General features: G+C 32.4%; 1 protein-coding gene across 14 annotated transcripts in view; it reads left to right on the plus strand.

Annotated features, from left to right (window-relative positions):
- The window catches only part of IMMP1L (inner mitochondrial membrane peptidase subunit 1), an 83,727-nt gene that overhangs the window by 19,094 nt on the left and 41,743 nt on the right, over positions 1 to 22,890 (plus strand). For 3 of the 14 annotated variants that reach the window (XM_073017542.1, XM_073017550.1, XM_037997509.2), the window contains one exon: positions 12,359 to 12,623. The exons of 3 other annotated variants lie outside the window; for them this stretch is intronic. In XM_073017542.1, coding sequence (XP_072873643.1) covers positions 12,539 to 12,623 — 85 coding nt within the window. In that variant the 5' untranslated portion in view covers positions 12,359 to 12,538. Of the gene's footprint in view, positions 1 to 1,795; positions 1,914 to 12,358; positions 12,624 to 14,246; positions 14,347 to 22,890 lie in introns of all 14 variants that reach the window. 8 more of the 14 variants (XM_037997508.2, XM_008003141.3, XM_073017541.1 and 5 more) reach the window with 5 other exon arrangements.

Genomic DNA, 22,890 nt, shown 5'->3' on the forward strand with positions numbered 1-22,890 from the left:
TTTTTTGGAATGATTGTGTGAGATTAGATTTCCTTGAAATTTTTGCGTGTTTCAAGATCAAATTTAAAAACATTTAGCAAGTTCTTAAATAACTCAGAGGAAAAATTTTTATGAATAACAAATATAATTTAAGTGTATTTAGTTGTGTCTTCCAATTATGTGAGATTGTTAAGATTTTTAAGATCAAGCATGGTGCTTGTAAGTAGATGAAACGATATATTTAAACAGACTATTGTTGCAGGAGAAAACTAATTTTTAAAGGTACCAGGATAAAAGAAAAAAAAAGTGGTAGTGTCATAAAGAGAGGAGATTGAATTAAAAATTTGGATTGATACAGAAATGCATTACAAAAGAGAAGGAAGATAGATTGGCAGAAATGAAGAATTATCAGAAAAGTGAAATGTGTAAAAGCGAAGGCAAGAGATAAGACTAAGGAGAGCAAAAGATGATAAGTAATGCAACTAATAGTTTACTGCTAACGGGTAGAAGATTAATATATCAGAGTTTCTTTCAGCTTCAGTCAAATTGATGGTAATTATTAGAGTGAAACCATATTCTTTATATCATTTGCCCAAGGCAAACTGCTTATGTCATTTTGTCAGAAATAGGAACCATTTTACATATTAATTAAATTTCAAGTAAATGTTATATTATTTGTATATTAATATGTTGATATGTGATATTGTATATTATATAGATATATGCAATTATGTGTATTTAAAAGTGAATATGCATATATTGTTTTAAAGGCAAAAATTTGTTTTTTATGGTAGACACTGAAAAGTCACACGCAAACTCACACAAAGCAAACTTTAACATTCCAAATAAAAATAAAACTTTTTGGCTGGGCTCGGTGGCTCACGCCTGTAATCCCAGCACTTTGGGAGTCCAAGGCGGGCAGATCACGAGGTCAGGAAATCAAGAGCATCCTGGCTAACACGGTGAAACCCCGTCTCTACTAAAAATACAAAAAAATTAGCTGGGCGTGGTGGTGGGCGCCTGTAGTCTCAGCTACCCGGGAGGCTGAGGTGGGAGAATGGCCTGAACCTGGGAGGCGGAACTTGCAGTGAGCTGAGATCGTGCCCCAGCACTCCAGCCTGGGCGACAGAGCGAGACTGTGTCTTAAAAAAATATATATATATATAAAATAAATAAAATAAAAAGTGAAACTTTTTTTCTTAATTATAAAAACTGAGATAGAATTATTATAGTTGACTATGAGGCCAGTTTTGACATCCAAGTCAGTATCAAACGTATTGTTTTGCCTTTGTCATATTATAACTGATCACGAGGGTTTTTTTACTGTATAACACACATTCCTCATATTCAGTACATATCTAGTTTAGTCCTATGTCACTAGTATTGTATTCTGCTTTTCTACTGCTTTTTTATTCTTAAAATTAACCTCAGGTATTCATGCTGACCTATAGAAGTTAATGTTTGCATCCTGTCTATATCTGAGTCTAGAAGAGTTTAATGAACTGTTGATGGTTGCCCTGTCAACTCATTTAACTCTTGGACCGTAGTTCTTTCTAGGTTGATCTCTTATAATCTATTAGCTATTATGTTCTTCTTTGAACTAAATTCTCTGATGGATAAAGGACTTTAATATTCTCTGTTTTTTTAAGTCATTTTTTCCAAAAGCGTGATCAAATTCCTGAATTCAAGATCTCATGGATCCATTAAGAGGAAGATGCACCTTTACAACTGTCATTCAGTCATAGTATATACTACTAATTCAACTCAATGTGGTTGAAAAAAGCCTTCTCTAAATAATTTTGATTTCCTGCTTTAGGATTCCTGAAATCATGGATCACCTACCTGTGCTTTGAGACATGTTTTAATTTTTTTTTTTTTTTTTGGAAGCCCTGCAACTTCCCTAAAAATTGAATGAATTATAGGACAGACCTATGGTAAGTGGGCTTTTTCCTCCTTTTTCTTCTGTCGGTTTCATGTTCAACTTAGCTCTTATGACTGTTGTAATGCTGCTCCCTGCTGGACACAATGTAATTTTGTAAAGTTGGCACTTAATAGATGGGCAAATAACTGGTTAGTTGGACCCACTAAAGAGAGGATTCCTTGGCTGCATTCATAAAAACCAACAGTATGCAACGAAAGCAACTATTATAAAGGTGCTATACCATTGCCATCATGTTGATACCTGAAGCCTGATGAAAGTACTGATAGTCTTGTTTCAAAATTTCATTGTCTGCTTCCTGTTGAGCGGCATCTAAAATTTGGAATAAGTGAACACACTGAAGGATGCTTCTAGGTGGTGAACCTTTGAGGATTTTGTAAATTGTGTGGGTTTTTTTTTTTTTTTGTAATGTAAGTTAGTTTACTGGTATTATTATATGTTCTGTAATAATTTCCATTCCCTATACTTTTGTTTTTCCAAAGAAAATATATAAAACTGCCGCAGTATAATTTACGTTAGACATTGTATATCTATGCTATAATCCGGCTATCATGTTTTCTAGTACTCACAGTGTGGTTTTCATCTGTATTGTCTGTGACTTGCCTATCATGGACCTTCATGTTGTATGCATACACAAGTGCTCCCAAAATTATTTTAAAATGTGTGAAGGTTAAAAGTGTGTTTCTTCCTACTTCAGGACTAAACTATTGTATTTTTTGAAATGCAGCATGCCTCAAATTATTACCTGAATATCATTTGGAATTTTTTTTTAAATGAGCATGCATTTTCTTGAAAAGAGTGACAGACAGAAATAACATGGAGTTGCTAAGCCAAGATCTAGCAGGATAACTGATCTTTTATTATTTAAAGGCCTGGTATTATTTTGTAGCTATTAAATAAGCCTCTGAAATCCACTTTTAATTAGGATTGTGGAGAATTAGGCATAGTAACTTGTTTCTTCATTATTAAAATATTGCATTAAAAATTAGAAATGTAGATCAGGGAAACTGTTGACAGCAGAAAGGAATCCTTCCTTTTTATAAAAATATATTAGTATTATTTTAGAAAGTATATAATTATAACTTTTTATTGTAAAAAGTAATGATACAGGAACATAAATATATAATACAATGAATAATTATAAATTAAATATTTAGCAAGCATCTTTGTAATAATAGAGTATTACTGGCACCCCAGAAACTCTTGATATACTTTCTTTTCTTTAGAGGTAACCAGTATCATGACTTTAATGGTAATTATTTATACAATTTCGAATATAATTTTATCACTTTACATGTATTCCTAAGCAGTATGTTTACTTTTTTTTTTTTTTTTTGCCTCTTTTTAATCTTTGTGGAATCGTGTATTCTTTCTTCCTTCACTCAGCATTATATTTTGAAGAGTTATCCATGTAGTTATGTGTAGTTTTATTTCATTCATTTTTGTTGCTTTGTGTTATCCCTTTGAATTAAATGTGCCAGAATTTATTCATTCTTTCTGCTGTTGGTAGATCGTTGAGTTGTTTCTAGTATTTGATGACATTGCTGAGAATGTGTTTTAAAGAATATCCTGGTTATGTATCATGTATACATTTGTTTATATCCTGACAGTAACAGTATTAAATGTTGGGGAAGATTCTAAAATGATTATCATTTCTTTTATTGTAGGCCTTACATATATAGTAAAGTGACATGCAGTTTGAGATAGTTTAAATATAGAGTACATACAGATAGATCTAGTTATACTATTGATGTAGATACAGGACCTAACGTAGTAACTCTTTGTTTCATTTTGTTAGCACACTCATTCTATTTAGTAATATGTCATGCCTTCTATAACTCCTTCACTTTACTGATGAAGAAACTAAGGACTAGAGAGATTGAGTCACTTGAACAAGGCCATTTAGCAAATTGGAGCTAGAAACTAGACTAACCTGTCTACTTTGGCAGTTACAACTTAAAGTAAAATGAAATCAGGACATTTTCTTGAGTGTTCCAGTCATTTAAGTGAAAATATGCCTAAATAGCTTGCAGAAAAAATCAGATATTCTTTTGGTTCTTAACTAAGAACTGGATTAGCATAGAAAGTCGCAAGTCTATCGCAAGGAGAGGTCATTACAAAAAAAAAAAAAAAGGGAAAAAAAAGTTGCGCATCTAAAGCCCCCATAATGTTACTGCACTTTATCACAGTTCATCTTCTAAAGGGCAACCACTGTATATTCTGATTTTAACTGAGACGTTTTACTTTGAGTACTTCATTCATTAGAAAAATGTACGTCTTTGTTCTCTTAAACAGAATACATTTTAAGGCTTTTTTTAAATGGCTCTGAGTTGTTACTGTGAACATCAGTCATTTTACAGAATTAAAGTTATTTCCTCAGAATTGTATGCTGTGTTGAACTGTTTTCTTCTAAATTATCCTAGCCTGATAAGCTTTTTTGTCCTCAGAGCTACTGTGATGTGTTTTCTTATTTGTTTTGTTTTCTTTTACATTTCTTAGGTGATTCTTGCTTTTTGTTGTCAGTGCCTTCTGTTTGACTCATATTTAAAATAAACGCATTTGCCTAACATTATGTTTTACTTAGGTGAAGGCTTAAGTACGGTTCTGTCACATCTGCTGACTATAAGAGCAGAGAATGTGTGCTAGCATTTTAAAATTCATTTTGGTATCAGCAACTAGTCTAGCCACTTTGTTTTTACAGGATATTGAGATAACCTCAGACTGATTTCTGTCTGACTGACTGATTTCTGTCTAATATATATGCAGCATAGGTTGCGTATCCTTATTTGGGGAATAAATATGATCATTTACATGTTTTCCAGCAGAACAGTTGTGGCTTATTGAAACGGATTTACTTAAGGATGACTTCAAATAGGAAGTCCAGTGGACTTAGTGTTTGTTTTCCAATTATTAAATATTTGACAGGATAGACATTGAAATAAAAATAATACATTAGATGATATTACCTGTTAAAAATGGCAGTCATAAAGGTTAAATCACCTTTGAAATTATGGCTTTAAAAAATGTAGAAGTAACTAGATTTGACTTCATGAAAACATTTAAGTGGTTTAGGAAAACGTTCATTTAGAAGTGAAATGCATTTGACTTCTTATCCATTTGTAAATTATTGAATGTGAATTTTTTAAAAAACTGGAGTAGGGAGTATACTTGTTTTTGGAGCACAGGAGATATTGGAAAGACAAATAGTTGCTATCCCAGCACATTTAGGCATTAATATGCCGATTTGCTGAGTTTGTATGAGGTTTGTTTTTTAATTTGAAAATTTATTTGCTTTTTTAAACTTACTAAGTCAGCAAATTTTACACTTGCATCCGGGAAAAAAAATAAACCGAGAGCTTTATGTAGTTTATTGCAATGAGCACGTCTTTGGAAATTGCCTTACGAACAAAGTATTTTAGAGGCCCGAAGAGAGGAATAGCTTTTTTTCAGGATAAATCTGAGATGCATATGTTGTGGAAGTGCAAAATGATGCAACTCCTGTGGAATGCAAATTGACAATTTCTAGAAAAAGACCAATGCATTTACCTCATCTCAGTTCCAATTTGGGGAATTCATTACAGAAATTTTGGTGTGTACTTACAAAATAACATATGTATCGGAATTTTCATTATAACTTTGTGTGTGGTAGCAAAAGATTGGAAATTCCTTAGTGTCTATTGGCAATGTGTTGGTTAAATTAACTATGACGTAACTATACAATGAAATACTCTACAGCTGTTAAAAAAAGTGGATTTTTTCTATATGAAAATTTGGAAAGTTTTTCACATACTGTTGTTATTTGGAAAAAAAAGAATTCAAAACAATGTACAGTAAAGTGTGTTTTGTGTATATTGGGAGGGGAATAAAACCATATATTCATATTTGCTTATATTTACATAACAAAATCTGTAAGTTTATACAAAATTTAAATCTTTGTGGGGATGAAGAAAATAGGGAAGATGGGACTTTTCCTATATATATATATCTTTTAGATTAGTTTTAACTTTTGAATATGTTAATATGTTAGTAGTTGAAAATAGTTTTATTTGTAAATCAAATGAGAGTGAAAGAAAAGAGTAACCCTACTATATTTACTGTAAAATTAGCTATTTTTATTCTGTTTTTCCTAGAGCCTGGCAGATGGTAAGCGGTAAATAAATAATTATTTGTTATACAAATTAAACATAAACTATAATAATCTTTGGATGATCTTTCCTGGCTTATCTCTTAAAGCATCTTTTCACTATAAGAAAAAAGTATTATAAATCATATATTGATTCTAGTATGGAAACAAGGGAAATATTTAATTGGGAGATATGAGATGTATAGTTTATTATCAGATTATCATGAAGCTTTAGTGTGTATGGTATTGACATTAAAGAGTAAATTATATTTTAATTTCTCTGAAAAATTAAAATGAAAGTTTTCAAGGAAGTGCTATTAAATTAAGTAATACACATTCATGATTAACAAACTAAAGCTTATGAAATTTAGGAGGAAGAGTGAAAACGGCAACCATGTATTCTGTATACTGCTTTCTGTACCACTTTAGTTTCCCACATATAAGGGCAAATCTTCAGTCCTGAGACTACTTTAAAAGCTGTGTTACAAGAGCAGTATCAGTTACTTCTAACACGAAGACTAGATATCTCTGAATACATGATTGGGTTCAGGGGAAGATAATAGGGTGAATGATTCTTATAAATGTCTTCCATTTATAAGCATCCAGGAAGTTAACTATGTAGTTGAAAATTTGGTTATTCAGATATATATGGTAAGAACCCTCAGTTTTCTCCCTCGGATTGTATACATGTCAGTTCCTAAATTTCTTATGACTAGGATTTTCACTATCTTTGTACATCTGTGTATTTTTATGTAAAAGTGACTTTAAAGAAAGCTACACATACAGAAAAGTGCACACATTGTGAGTGGATAGCCTAATGAATTTTTCGTAAACCAAATACACCCATATAACCAGCACACAGATAAAGTAAAAGAACATTATCAGCACTCCAGAAGAAGACACCTTTGTGTACCCTTCCAGTCACTGTGTCCCCTCCCCAACAAGGATAATCACTGCCTTGAATTTTAATAGCAAAGATTCATTTTTCTTGTTTTTGTATTATATATAGAAAATTATACAGTATAATTTTTTGTGTCTGATTTCCTTTGTTCAACATTGTGTCTTAAGATTTATCCACATAGTTGTAGTTTGTTTTTATTGCTGCATGTAGTTGTGAATATATAACTATTATTTATCCATTCTACTGTTAGTGGACATTTGCGTGGTTTCTATATAATGCTTTTATGAACATTCTAATACATATTTCTTGAGTTATATATCTACACATTTCTTTTAGTGATATATCTAGGAGCAAAATTACCGGGTCAGCAGTATGTATATGTTCAGCTTTAAGTAACAATGGTGAACAGTTTTCTAAAATGTTTGTATCAGGCTATATTTATAGTATGCGAGAGAGTTCTAGTTGCTCCACGTGTTTCCAACACTCTTTTTTTCCCCCCATCTTTTTCATTTTTCCAATTCTGGTGGGTGCAAAGTAGTAAACCGTAATGATTTAACTTTATATTTCCCCGATTAATGAAGTTGAGTACTTTTTCATATGTATATGGGCTGTTTGGTTATTTTCTTCTGTGAAGTTCCTGTTCACTTCTTTGGCCTACTTTTCTGTTAGCCTATCTGTCATTTCCTTTGATTTGTGGGAGTTCTTTGTATATTCAAAATATGAGTCCTTCAGTGGCTTATCGGTATTGCAACTATTTCTTCCTATGAGGTTTGTCTTTTTACTCTCTTAATAGTGCTTTTAATGAACAGAAGTTTATGTCTTTAAAGTAGTCTAGTTCATCATTTATGTTTAGTGCTTTTTAATTCTTGTTTAAGAAATATTTATCTACTTCAAGAATGTTTTATCTTCTTAGTTTTTCTTTAAAAACGTTTTGCTTTACCTTTTAGATTTAAAATTTCAGTCTGTATTTACATATTCTGGAGTTTTGCAGTACTTTTGGACTCAGTCTGTATCTGGAGACAAAATTGAGGTGGACTTAGGCCAATGACCGTAATTATGTACTTTCTACAAAACACTCCCTTAAGAAAACAGTGTGTTTATTCATGTTCACCTTATATGCAGTTTTAATGTACTATTTAGTTTGCCTTTAAGGAGAGTCTACTAGAGTGTTAAGGGAGGAATTTTGGGGTGAAGAGGTAAATGTTATGATTTTTAATACTTTAAACAATAGTATTCATAAATATGTTTATTCATGAAATACACAGTTTTGTAAAGTATTCACAGACACAATCCCTGTTACTTCATTTGGGCATCATCTTTAAAGCTTAGGATTTTAAATATACCTTTTTTTTTAATTGAGGTAAAAATTAGGTTTTAACTTTTGTCACCAAATAAAAATAAAATGCTAGCTATTTGAAAATTATTTTTATAAACTTCTTTTAAATTTTAAGTAAGATTTCTTGTGGAAGTTATGAACACTTATGAGGTCTTCAATTATTCTTTTTATTGTTCAAAAATGCTTTCACTATATGTTCTGACTATGAGCTATAATGTTGTAGAAAAGTGTTTTTGCATACCCTGATATTTTTGTTTTTATCTTGTCCATAATGTATATTATTAACTTCATGATTATTATATTACTTAATTTTATATTTATATTTCCTAATGAAAGTAATTGCCTATTTAAAAGTGTTTTTTTGTCTCCCATTACAGTGCCGATATTCAAGGTGATTGTAATAACTCTTCACTAAGCATTTAGATATTTTTCACTTGTCAATTGCATTTTTTAGTTTAAAGCATCAAATTGAGTATTATTTTATCCTGGCTTTTATTTTAATTCATGCATTTAAAAACTGAAATTCAGATAAGAGATAGTTTGAAAATAAATTCAGTATATTATTTATGAGTGGAGCAACACATTAGCATTGGGTTCACAATAGATCATATCGCTTTATTCCATCTTACAAGCTTAGCAGCACAAACAGAATAATCAACATATTATTTGGCTGTCATCTGCTGAACAGAAACCAGAGATCACAAGGAGGTTTTCCCTAGCTGTGGTGATGGCCTTTTTGTTCCAAGCCCCCATCTGGGAGGGCCATGGTGTGTTATCATATGGAACGCGGGGTTTTCTGTAATCTGCTTAGCTGCACTGCAGTTTGAATCTTCATTCCATGTTTGTGTAATTTATAATTTTAATGAGACCATGGCTCTTGTGGGCTTTGAAATATATTAAAAGCTCTTTTGTGCATATGCTTTTGTTCTTGCTTAATAGGCTCAGTGTATTTAAAACTGATGAATTTTTATTCATGAATTTGTATGTCTGGAGATTAACTCAGACTGAATATCATTGCACTCATCTATTGATGGTTAGAAAGTTTTTTTGTTATTGTTACTATTTTGCTTTTGTGTGTGTGTATATGCAATGTCTATGTGATACTTGTAACCAGAAAAGGAATAAACCTACATAGTTGTAAAAGGCAAAAAATAAGTAGCATGACTAGGTCATAAAAAATTGATTTAAATTTTATTCATCTTATTTATTGATACTCACATTTCAATTTCATCTTTAGCCTCAGTATTACAGATAAATATTATAAAGGAATAATTATGAAAAAGCAACTTTTAAAATGAGTTAGTACCTTAAGAACATGTTTATATTCAAATCATATTCCATTGTGTGACAAAGGTAGACTTTGTGTTTTAATTGTATAATATCAGTTGTCATTCTAAATGAATAATTACATTTCTTGAATTAAATTATTTTCAGTTTTACTTATTTCTATAAAACCCTTTTTATTAAAGGATTTTTAAAAGAATTTCATTGATATGATGAAAAGACTAATAGAAAAACCACCTACGAATAATTTATAATGTTGATCTTTTTATTGTGTGAATATTCTGAAGTATACTAAATGCCTCAAATCTCTGTAGTTACTACTTAAATGTACTTTAAAAATTTGAATATAACCAATTACAATAACAACGTAGAAAAAAGTTCATGCCTTTCTAGATCCAAACATGTTTTTTGAAGTTGCTATCTTTTGAGATCGATGAGGGAGTAACATAGACCTCACTAGTCTTTTATGAAATTGCTCAAGAGACAATTTTTTAAAAAACCTAAATTTATTGGACTAAAGCATTTGTAACTACATCACATCATTCTTTTTTTACACATTGATGGTCAGCAATTTGGCAGGTCTTCTTTTCTCCCACCCCCATCCTTAAACTGAAAATATGAAGTAAATGACAGGATTTCATACTTTCTTTTCTAAGCTTATCTACCAGATTTGACACTGGAATGTTCTTCCATAATTAACCCTCTGCTTCAGTATTTTTGTTAGTTGCACCATTTCATTTGGCTAAGGAACATATTATTGAAAATATAAGACCTGCTAAAGTGGTGCTGTCCATTAGAAATATAATATGAATCACATAATCAACTATAACCAAAATATTTTCAATATGTAATCAATATAAACATTAACAAAATACTTTCCCTTTTTTGTATTAAGTCTTCAAAGTCCAGTGTGTGTTTAATACTTACAGTACATCTCAATTTGGACTAGTCATCTTTCAAGTGGCCTCATAAGGCTAGTGGCTACCTTATTGAACAGTATAGTTCTAAAGTATTACACAATTTTAACAAAATATCATAACAAAAATATGTACTTTTTACATTTCTCATTATTTTTCTAGTAATATCCTAGTCAAGGTAACCAAAGAATATTCATGTGCTATGTAGTTGAAATTATATAAAGTTTTTTATAGCACTGATACCATTGGCTGATATCTTTCTCTGTGATACATAAAATCTGATTGTGTCACCTGACTGCTGAGTACCTATCAGACATTGTACAGATATGTTTAAAGAGATTGTAATGATGAGGTGATAATGACTAATGTAATAAATGTGGAGTGTTCCTCAAAAATTGTAGGCAAATCAAACTTGTCAAGTAAGCCATATTGTAAGTATACCAAGGAGCTTAGTTTTACAAGAATTCTATGGTAAGTCTTAGTACTTTTTTTTTATATATATATATATAAAACTTACAACGTCTTCTCTTCACATCCTTAGATTTATTCTGTACAGATTTTTGTGTAAATGTATATGAATCTCTCTTTTCATATAAATTTGCTTAGATAAGCTGGTATAGCTGTAAATGTCATGGGTGGAAGAAGCTGATTATAAAATATTTTCTAAATTTCTCTAGAATCCTACACATTTAAAATGTTCTGTACATATTTAAATGTGAGGAGAGATTTCTTCACTGATAACTATTTTAAAAACATATTGTGAAGAATTATAAAACCTTGAATTATAATAGATTTGAACTGATTCAAGTATTTTAAAGTACAGTTATAAAATGATGAAGGAAATTCTTGTAAAATACTGTAGGCATACATATTTTATTTAAAATGGTCATATATAATTGACCTTGCTCAAGTATGACTTAGAGAAAACTATGAAATCTCTGAGTTTTTCACATTTTCTAAATTTTGAGGGCTGTGACCTAATTTTATGTAATATAATTTTTAGCTATTAGCCAATGCCTGCTGTAATCTTGGACTCACGTTTTTATTGACTACTCCCTGTGACTCCTGCATTTAAAGTGTTGGCACAAAATGTTAAACTATTCTTTAAACAATACCTCTAGTTTCTTGGAGATGATAAATCCGTCCATTGATTTCCTAATTTTATTATGTACACAGTCAATTGTAATCCAAGATTATAGCAAACAAGATGTTAATTTCTAGACATAATCTATGTACATTTCAATTACAGAGCATGATTGTTATAGAAGCATAGAATAAAAAGGAATAACATTTGTGCTATCCTCACAGGAGCTGTCAATAAAAGATGTAATAGGGGATTTAGAAATCTGGAAATGGCCAACTAATTTATGTGAATCTATTTTATTTCAGCTAGAAAGACCAAGCTCTTTTTCGTCTGCACTGCATATTGCAGAGCACAGGCTGTCTATACAAAACCAGGCGGCTGCATATGGATAGTCCCTTGATATCATTCACTTGCTGTGTAATCTTATTATGCAAAGTTCTAATCTTCACCTAGAATGAATGCCTCTGGGTCAGAATATAGTCATATCAGGGTTTTTGAGGTCATGTTTTGTGATCCTTAGCTTATTCTTCTAAGTAGGACTGGGATTTAAAGGGTATTCCCCAGATACTAGCAGAGATAGACAGCAGAACCTGCTGCCTTTTTGGAAGACAAGACCAACATGAGGTCCCTGGTAGGATTAAACTTGATTTGTAGCTGTAGGATTTTTTTAACAGATGTATTATTGGACAGGGAATAGGGGGCCACCAGCACAGCAAAATTGAATCACGACTGACATTCTCAGGGAGTTTGCTGCCTGCTAAAACAGCAGCTGCATGTGGATTTGACTTCTTTCAGGTGAAGCGACTTCCAGTCATTTGGAAAGGATGGGATGAAAAGGAACCTTGGTGATAATTTTGATGTCTGCAAGATTTAGTACCAGTGTAATGGGATTATCGGTAACACCTTCACTGCAGAAAAAGCCACCTGGTGCTATAACTGGCAGCAACTGAGAACTAATCCTTTCCCATCTCTTGGATGTCATTCATGAAGCTCAAAGCTATTTCTACCCTGCTAACTGTGATTAATTTTATAAACAACAACAACAACAACAAAAAATCAGGTGATCAAGGCAAAGAATATGCTTTTTATAGTATGTAACCTTATTTTAAGCTATATGACTTAAAATTATGCAAGACACATACAAACTGTAAGCTATATGATCCAAAATTTATTACGCTATTGAAATAGAAAAGTTGATTAATGATGTCTTGGTTTTTTTAGTTGAAGGACATAAATTATTTACTATTGGTAACAATTCATATTTGAGATCATATATTAATTTAAGTAGTTTTATATTCTTTTGGCCATAGAGCCACTATGAAATTCATCAAAATGTCTAGCTGTAAGGAATTGAAATAATTTGTTTTGTCATATGTTTTACCTGTTTTTGATGCTTCAGTTGCTATTGATGCAATGTTTTTGGATAAATGTTTTGAATAAAACATAATTTGAAATATATAGACACCTATATTTTTTGTATTGAAGGTATTGCTAGCTGAAACTGCTGATGAAAGGGCTTTTGGTAAAAGTATATGATTTTAATATATAAAAGTATAGAGTAAATAGGAATACTGAATGACGTATTTTTTAAAATCAGTGATTCTTAGGTAACTTTTCCTTTAGATGGAGGTTTAGTTGTTTGCTTAAAACTTGGGTGTTAGTTAATTGATTTTTTTAGCTTTTATTTCATCTAAAAACTTTATCAAATACTTTGGTTAGAGGTGTTAATTATTTTAATATTTTTCTCTAACACGATCCAATATAAACTGAGAGAAAATGAAGTGAAATTATCCCATCAGTCACCCAAACAGTATGCAACGTAACTGCCAAGACTAGAAAAGATAATTAGTGTTGTCAGTGTTATGATCTTAGAGTACTTAATTTAAAAATATTTATTCATAGAACTTGATTTTTATCTCATAGCTTTTTTGTTTAGTGGCTTTATCTTTTAAAAAATAAATTATACAGCCTCAGTCTAAACTTTAACATTTTAACTAAATATAGGTGACTAAAGTATTTTCTTGAAATTATAAAAATATTTAAAATATAACCAATATTATACCTGATGTACACCATTAATGTACTACCACCTCTGTTTATGTGTGGTACCTTTTATTATTTTTCATATAAGGTCTTTACTAGAAAAGTCAGCAAATATAATGAATTTATACAGAGTTCTTGGGTTTGGTTTAACCGGTTCCAAGCTATTGTATTTCAAATTGTATTTCCAAACTTTAACCACATTTTGAATGAATGAATGAGAAAGCTTGCCAATATTTCCAGTAAACTGCATTGTGTTACTTTATAAAGGATGACTTTTTCCTTCTATTTGTATTTTTGCTGTTTGAAAAAATTTTTATTTTATTATGATGAAAGAAGCTATCCATGAAGTAAATGGACTTAAATCTTTTTCTTATCCTCATAATAAAATTACTTATTTTAAATCTAAAATATTTGGTTTATATGTAATTTCACATTATTTTGCCAGGTAGGCTATTATCTCAGCATAACTCTCTGTGGTAATTTGTAGTATTATGTATTTATTTTTAAAGTAGTTTTGAATTCAAAATAGAATTTGTCTGGAAGCTTTTATTAAACCTGGTCAGTATTTACTTTTTTACTTTTTATTCAGTATTTACCGAACAGCTCTTGAGAGTCAGTATTTTTTCCTTCTCCATTCTAGGGGTCATTCTTATTTGATTAGAGATGGTTATTTTCTTTGGAAAGTCTCAAATAAACTCATCTGAAGTAAATTCAACATAAAACATAAGATCTTCTCAATGGTATACATTCTTTTCATAAAAATATAAGTTATTTGAATTTTAATATCTGTTGATAACTTATAAGAAATTTGGCTTATCTTAAAAAGATAGATACTAATTTGCAGCACAGGCAGCTCATGATGTCAATAAGACTTAAGGGAATTATTTTGGGAGATGAGAGTGGGATATAGGATGAAATGAGAAGAAATGTTTTAGAAAGAATGGTAAGTCAGGTATAACAAAAGAATAAGGTGGGGCTGGGCATGGTGGCACCCACCCCTGGTCCCAGACACTCGGGAGGCTGTAGTGGGAGGATTCTTTGAGCCCAGGAGTTGGAGGCTGATCGCTCTAAAAGTGTTCATGAACTGTGGCACAGCGAGGGTTAGCCTATGATAATGCTAAATGACATTTCTTTTTGAATTAATATTCTTCCACTGTTATTCATACAACTGCTATATTGTTTTGAAATAGATCATTTAGTAGTTGGATTACTGGTGAATGAGTGTGTTTGTTTTGGTATTTTACTTTTTGGAAGGTGATACTTTGTTATATTAAAATGATCAACTGCTTATTTGTAAACATAAGGTGAGTTTCAATTTTGGTTATATGTAAAAATGTGAAATTCAGAAAATATCACTGGACTGATGAAATACATTTAAGTATTAGCATTATAATTACTTGATGAAAGTTTATAGAATTATCCCAAAATTAACATTCACTTTAAAGATAACGAATGGATAAATTTTGTCAAGTCTCTGAAAATATTGAGTATGCGTCAGTGGTCTTAAAGGACAGGATAAAGTCCTTTACTGGACTTCCTTCCTGGGAGCTTTTTAAAACTGTGGTATCTGCAGCTGGAGATTCTCTTTCATTAGCTCTGTGATGTAGGATGAGAATCATAGGAATCGCAGGGAGTCTGGGAATTTGGATTTTTAGTTTTTAATTTTGGTTGTTATTAGGTTTTCTTGTTATTTTGATGCTGCTGTCAAATTTGAAGCAGTATTCACTGCTTTAAACCTTAAAGTAATGGCAGTTATTTCCTCTGCTGATGAGACAAAATAAACAGGTTTGGTGTGTTTTTCTAATTCTTTTTGAGACAGGGTCTTGCTTTGTTGCCCAGGCTGGAGTGTAGTGGTAAGATCATGGCCCACCTCAACCTTAACCTCCTGGGCTCAAGTAATCCTCCCAAGTAGCTGGGACTACAGGTGTGCACCTCATGCCCAGCTAATTTTTTAATTCAAAATAAAGAGGTTTTAATAAAGTTTCAGAGATTATGAGGGTATCAGTGCCTTGAGTTTACAGTTTTAGAAAATAAAAAACAATCTCTATACAAATCTTACAGTAGATTTAACACTTACGGATTTGAACAATTTATGAGCAGCCCGAAGGTGATTTTGAAATGGCAGGAATTTGAATTACTTTGATGGAGACTTTGCTGTGTGAGAGTGAATTATGTAGCTATTGAGCAGAGTATACTACTCAGCATAATGAGTAGTAGTTCTCTACTTGTCACAATAACTTCTTCTTTAGATCTTAAGTGGACATATATCTCTCAGTTACCTTTTACGCATCATTCTATGGGGAAAATGGATTTTGTGTAATTATTCTTGTCTTTGAACATCTCCAAGGTCCCAGAAATGTCAAAATCTACTATTTTTTCTTTCCCAAATGAAGGTAAATGTGGCAAACTATGATGTAATTTGTTTTCTCCTTCCCTATCTAACTTGTTTCTGCTCACCCTTTCTTAATGTTAACACTTCTTTAGATGCTAATTTATTCTCAAACTCTGTTCCTCTATCAGAACAAAAATACATTAATGACATTAAATCATTTCTGTGATTGATTTTACTTAAGAATGAATGAATTTATGTAAACTGATGGTCTTAGTTAACATTTGACACATATATAATGTATTTTTATATATATGTGTATATATATATTTTTCCTATTTCTGAAACAAAATGCTTTCTCTTTTCAAAGGCATTTCAGACCTGAACAATCAGTTGGACAACTTCTTTGTGGCTTTGGGTATTCTGAAATTACTCTAAGTCTACTTCAGTGATTGGATCCAAATCAGAATCTTAGAATTGGATGCCTGTGCCCAGAAATTTCTAAAGATGGAGGAATCTCTAATTTCTTTTCAGCTTCTTAGGTTCACTCTGCTCAATCTTTTTAGCTGGTTTTAGCATCAGTCCTACCTCTATCTTTCCTGTGTGTCTCTATTCCCAGATGCCTATTTTATAGTATCCAAAAATTTTTTTTCATTTAAATTGAGAGGCAGTATCACGTAGCGTTGGATGTTAGACCCAAACAGCTTCATTTTGAATTCTGGCCCGGCCTCTAATAAGCTGCATGACTTTGAATAGTTCCTTCATCTCTCTGCGCCTCAATTTCTTTATCTGAAAAATGAAATACCTAAGGGGCCGGGCGGAGTGCCTCATGCCTGTAATACCAGCACTTTGGGAGGCCAAGGCGGGCGGATCACAAGGTCAGGAGATCAAGACCATCCTGGCTAACATGGTGAAATCCTGTCTCTACTAAAAATACAAAAAACTAGCCAGGCGAGGTGGTGCACGCCTGTAGTCCCAGCTACTCGGGAGGCTGAGTCAGGAGAATGGCGTGAACCCGGGAGGGGGAGCTTGCAGTGAGCCAAAATTGTGCCCCTGCACTCCAGCCTGAGCCACAGAGTGAGACTCCGTCTCAAAAAAAAATTTTTTTTTTAAAAAAGAGATGCCTAAGTTCTCATAGGGTTGTTCTAAGGATTAAAAGAGTTAATATATGTAAAGTAATGAAGAACCTCTTAAAAGATTTCTGGGAAGGATCCTCCGATACTTCTTTTGCTATATGACACAGTCACAATTTTTATGGTGCTTTTCACTTTTTCCCTAGCTTTTCTATTATTTGAAAGAATATATAGGTTCCCCTTTAAAGAAATTGGTTCTCTACATTAATGACTCAGTTTTTTTTTTAATGTAAATGTGATAGGGAATTTAAAAAGTAACAGATTCTGAATTTTTTGATGCCCAAGCTTCCCAAATTTTTTCACAGCACACATGTTACGTGGTAAGTTATACAACATATAGTAGTAAATGACTGGATAACTAGGGCTGCCCAAGGCTGGCAATGGCTATTGGTCACCAAGAGCTTAGAGCAGTCACTTGGAGGACTTGTTAAAATACAGATTGCTAAACAACACTTCCTAAGTTTCTGATTCTAATAAAGTTTGTGTTTAACCAAATCAGTTTGAAGATGATGCCATTGATGCTGGTCTGAGGAATCACAGTTTAGTAATTACTTCTTTAATGTTCTGTATCCTGGTGTGGTAGGTAGAATAATGGCCCTCCAAAGATGTCTGCATCCTAATCCCCAGAACCTTTGAACATGTTACCTTACATGGCAAAAGGGACTTCACAGATGTGATTAAATTAAGGACTTTGAGATCATTGTGAATTATCTAGTTGGGCTCAGTGTAATCACCAGGGTCCTTAAAAGAGTAAAAAGGTGGCAGGAGAGAGAGAAAAACAGACAGACAGACAGACAGAGGAAGAAGTGACCATGGAATAATGGCCAGGGAGATTAAAAACTTTGAGATTGAACAAAGGGGCTATGAGTAAAGGAATGTTAGTGCTTCTAGAAGTTGGGAAAGGTAAGGAAATGGATTCTCCCCTAAACCCTTTAGAAAGAAATAGTCTTGATTTTTTAGCCCAGTGGTACCCATGTTAGACTTCTGACCTATCAACTGTAAGATTATAAATTTGTGTTGTTTTAAGCCACTAAGTTTATGGTAATTTGTTGGCACCAATAGAATACTAGTACATCTGTAACCAGTTCTGTTTACCAGTTCGCTTTGTGCTAAAAGTTCCCAGTCTTAGCTCATGACATCAGCTCATAACAAAGAGTAAATAAAAACACAAAAGGCAAGAGCTCCCTTATTTTTCTACCATCAAACTGTCAAAACTACCAGTATGTTAACCCATGTTTTTCTTCCCTTTTATTACATTGGAGGAAGTACCCAAACTTCTATCAAAACCTGATTTGTCGGCCTTTGATCCCATTCTCTATTGCCCTGTTTTTTTAAAATTGAAGTTATATGTGTGTGTGTGTGTGTGTGTGTGTATGTATGTATAATTTAGCATCTAAATATATATATTTTAATTTAGCATCTTTAAGATGGAGAGCACCCCTTCAATGATTAGGAGAGACACAAGATGGAAATAATGGTTTTATTACTCATAGGTCCAGGGTACGTGATATACCTGGAGGCCATACGCGGAGGTCAGGGAGCACTTCAGAGGGAAGGAGACGGAGAGAGATCCATGGGTTAATGCCTTCATTGAGGTCTAAGGCCTTATCCAAACAGGTTTCTCATGGGTGATTTTTCTTTAACACTTAATAATTGTATACATTTATGGTACAGTATGATTTTGATACATATGTACAATGTATAATGATCAAATCAGAGTAATTAACATATCTGTCACCTCAAATATTTATCATTTCTCTGTTGGGAATGTTAAAAATCTTATAGCTCTTTGAAAATATGCCCTAAATTATTGTTAACTATAGTCACCTTGCAGTGCAATAGAACAGTAGAATTTATTTCTCCTATATAGCTGTAATTTTGCATCGGCTAGCCAATCCCTTCCTATCGTGTCTCACACTTTTCAGCCTCTAGTAATCACTATTCTATCTCCTTCTGTGAAATCAACTTTTTTAGCTTTCATGTATGAGTGAGAACATATGATATTTGTCTTTCTATGCCTGGCTTATTTCAGTAACAGAATTATCCTCCAGGCTCATACATTTTGCCTTGACAGGATTTCATTGGTTTTTGTGGCTGAATAGTATTCCATTGTGTATATAGTATTCCATTGTGTATATATACCACATTTTCTTTATTCATTAATCTGTTGGACATGTAAGTTGATTCCAAATCTTGACTGTTGTGAATAGTGCTGCAATAAACATAGGAGTGCAGACATCTCTTCAACATACTGATTTCCTTTCTCTTGGATATACACCCAGTAGTGGAATTGCTGGGTCGTATGGTAGTTCTATTTTTTAGTGTTCTTTTTTATGTATGTTTTATGTCCTGTAAAACATTTTTGTTAGTCTTAAACAACATCAGTATCTTTATCCAAATATGTATGTACTCTTCAGTTCTCTTCCTTCCTTCTTGGATTTGCCCAATTCTTTTTTTGTTTGTTTTGTTTTGAGACAGAGTTTCGCTCTTTTTGCCCAGGCTGGAGTGCAGTGGCATTATCTCGACTCACTGTGACCTCCACCTCAAGCGATTCTCCTGCCTCAGCCTCCCGAGTAGCTGGGATTACAGGCATGTGCCGCCACACCTGACTAATTTTGTATTTTTAGTAGAGATGGGGTTTAGTTGCTCCATGTTGGTCAGGCTGGTCTCCAACTCCTGACATCAGGTGATCCCCCCTCCTCGGCCTCCCAAAGAGTTGGATTACAGGCATGAGCCACCGCACCCGGCCCATTTGCCAAATTCTATCTGACAACATTTTGTTTTTGGTTGAATTATTCCTGTTAGTATATATATTATTATAGTTGTGCTGGCAAAAATATTCGCAAAACTTGTTTTCTGAAAGTGTTTTTATTTTTTTCTTTAGCTTTTGAGGTATATTTTCATCAGGCATAGAATTGTAGTTTGGTGATTTTCATACTTTAAAAATGCCATTTTATTTTATTCTGGTTTTAATTATTTCTTATGTAAAGGTAGCCGTTCCATTTTGTTGAAGAGACAAAATTGTTTCTTTGAAAATAAGGTAAATTTCTGGCCAATTTTAAACTTTTCTCATTGTCTTTTTCAACATCTTGACTATACTGTGCCTGGATGTATCTGTGTGTTTTGTGTTTATCCTGTTCATGGTTTGTAGAATTTCTTGAGTTTGTGAGTTAATGTGTTTCATCAATTTGGAAAGTTACCTACCAGTATTTCTTCAAAATATTGCTTCTGTCCTATTCTTGGTTCCTCTCCTTTAGGTCTCTGATTATATTAATACTGTTTCTCCTGGATTGTGTACCTGCTTCAGTCTTATTACTTTCTCCCAACTTGCCCAGTTCACTTGTCTTCTGTTAGGCTGAGCCTAGTAGGCAGAATCTGCCGGTAGATTCATGTAATGCATTAATTTTAGTTATTGTATTTTATTTTGTAGTATTGTGTTGTGTATAATTTCCACTTGATTTTTAATAGATTTTTGGTCACTGCTGACTTTTATCTTTCCTTCTGTTTTTTTTTTGAATGTTAATCATGGTTATTTTAAAGTGTTCATATGTTAAGTTCAATACCTGAATCACCTGTTGCTCTCTTTCTGTTTTGTATTTTTTTTTCTCTTGGCTTTCAGTCATTTGATTCTATTTTATAACGTGCTTTGATTGAATGCAATCTGTTGGTACTATTTTATAGAATGCTTATAATCTTTGATTGAATTAAACTAAAAATTATAGTAGCCCAATTTTTTAAATGGGCAAAGTGTTTGAGTAGACATTTTTCAAAAGAATAGTGATCAATACAATAAACACATGAAAGAGGTGCTTATGAATATTTTGTTATTAAGGAAATACAAATCAAAGCCACAGTGAGATTCATACTCACTGGGATGGCTACAATCAAAACATGGATGGTAACAAATGTTGGCAAGGATATGGAGAAATTGGAAACCTTATGCATTACTAGTAAAAATGTACAGTGGTGCAAATGCTTTGGAAAACAGTTTGGTCGTTCTTCAGAAAGTTAAATGCAGCATTGTCTTTAATGGCATTTTCATTAGAGAAATCTTTTCTGATTCATCCTAAAGAAAGTATGCCTCACCCATTGTTCTGTATCACTTTACTATATTTTTCTTTACAGAAATTTACTTAATGTATTTATGTATTTATTTGTTTACTTTGTGTATATATGATATCTGCCCCACTATACTATAAGCTGTATGAGAGAAGGCATCATGTTCACTACTGTATTCCCAGGGCTGAACACAGTATCTGGTACATAGTAGTAGCTTAATAAGTATTTGTTGAATGAATGAAGTCACACTTTTTACCCCAAGTGTTTGTTTTTTAGAAGTTTTATTCTACCAAAAAAGCTGAGAAAAATAGTGCAGTGCACATTTGTATACACTTCACTTGGATTTAACAATGAACATTTGCCACATTAGCTTTCTATCTTCCTCCATATGTAATATATCCGTGTGTGTGTATATATATGTATGTATCAATTTGTCTTCATCTCTATACATGATTTTTAGCAGTAGAAGTGAACCATATGAAAGGAAGTTGCAGTCATAGCATTTTTCTCAAAATAATTCCTTGTTTATCTCCTATGAACAAGGTCATTCTACTACATAGCATGATATTGTCAAGAAGTTTAACACTGAAACAGTGATATATTTTTATGTACAATATTCAGATTTACCCAGTTGTCCCCATGTCTTTCATAGCTTTCTTTTTCCTTTTGCTCCAGGATCCAATTCGAGATTTCATATTGTATTTGGTTGTCGTGTCCTTCTGTTTTCTTGTAATTGAAAATAGTACTCTTAGTATAATTTTTCCTTTCATTACATTTATACTTTTTAAGTGTTCAAGCTGGTTGTCTTGTTGAATGTCTGCAATATGGATATGTCTTGATTGTTCATGATCAGATTTAGGTTACACATTTTTGGCAAGAATGGTACACAGATGATGATGTACGTATCATTCCATTGGTAAGAGGCTACATGATATCAGTATGCTGCTAAATTTGGTCATTTAGTTAAGATAGTGTTTACCAGATCTTCCCATTGTAAAGATACCTTGTTCCCTTTGCAAAAAAAAAAAAAAAAAAAAAATCTACTTTGATACTTTTCAAATATCCTGTTGACCAACAATGGTTCACTCAGTGTATTTTAGCATGCATCAGTGGCCCTTGCCTGAATCAGTTATTACACTGGTGATAATTTTATCATTCCTTCTACATTTATTAGCTGTCATGTTTTGATAAAGAACTTTCCTGTCCCCAACACATGCATCTTTTTAAACATTTCATTTTTAGTTTAATGTATTATCAATTACTGTTACTATTTTTAGGCTTATATTGTCCCGAATTTGGCCATTGGATGACCCCTGAGAATGGTTCCTTTGTTTGCATCAGTCTTTGAGCCCTGACTGTTCTGCTCTGGTGGAGAATGATACTTAGAAACCAAAAATGTGGGCACTAAGAGTGCTCATAATTACTACAGTGTCATTGCTTCTTACAATGGCCTTTTCACAGTGGACAGAGCTAGGATGACATTTTTAAATAGGCAAACAGACAAATATATACATGTTTATTTAAGTAAATTTGTTTTGATAACTCAAGTTTATCCTTAAGGTCCCTTTACATATTTGTTGCTTCTTTTTCTCACAGTGAAAAACAGCTTAAATATTTGCTCACTTTTACTATCTGAAATATATATAAAATACTACAACCAACAACAACTTACTAAGATACGTTCTAGATTACTTTCAGTATTTTTCCTTTTGTATTTAGTTGGTATGTAATAAATGTATTTATTACTGGGATACAGTGATATT

This window comes from Chlorocebus sabaeus, chromosome 1 (assembly GCF_047675955.1).
Source record: "Chlorocebus sabaeus isolate Y175 chromosome 1, mChlSab1.0.hap1, whole genome shotgun sequence".
NCBI classification, from domain to species: Eukaryota; Metazoa; Chordata; class Mammalia; order Primates; family Cercopithecidae; genus Chlorocebus; species Chlorocebus sabaeus.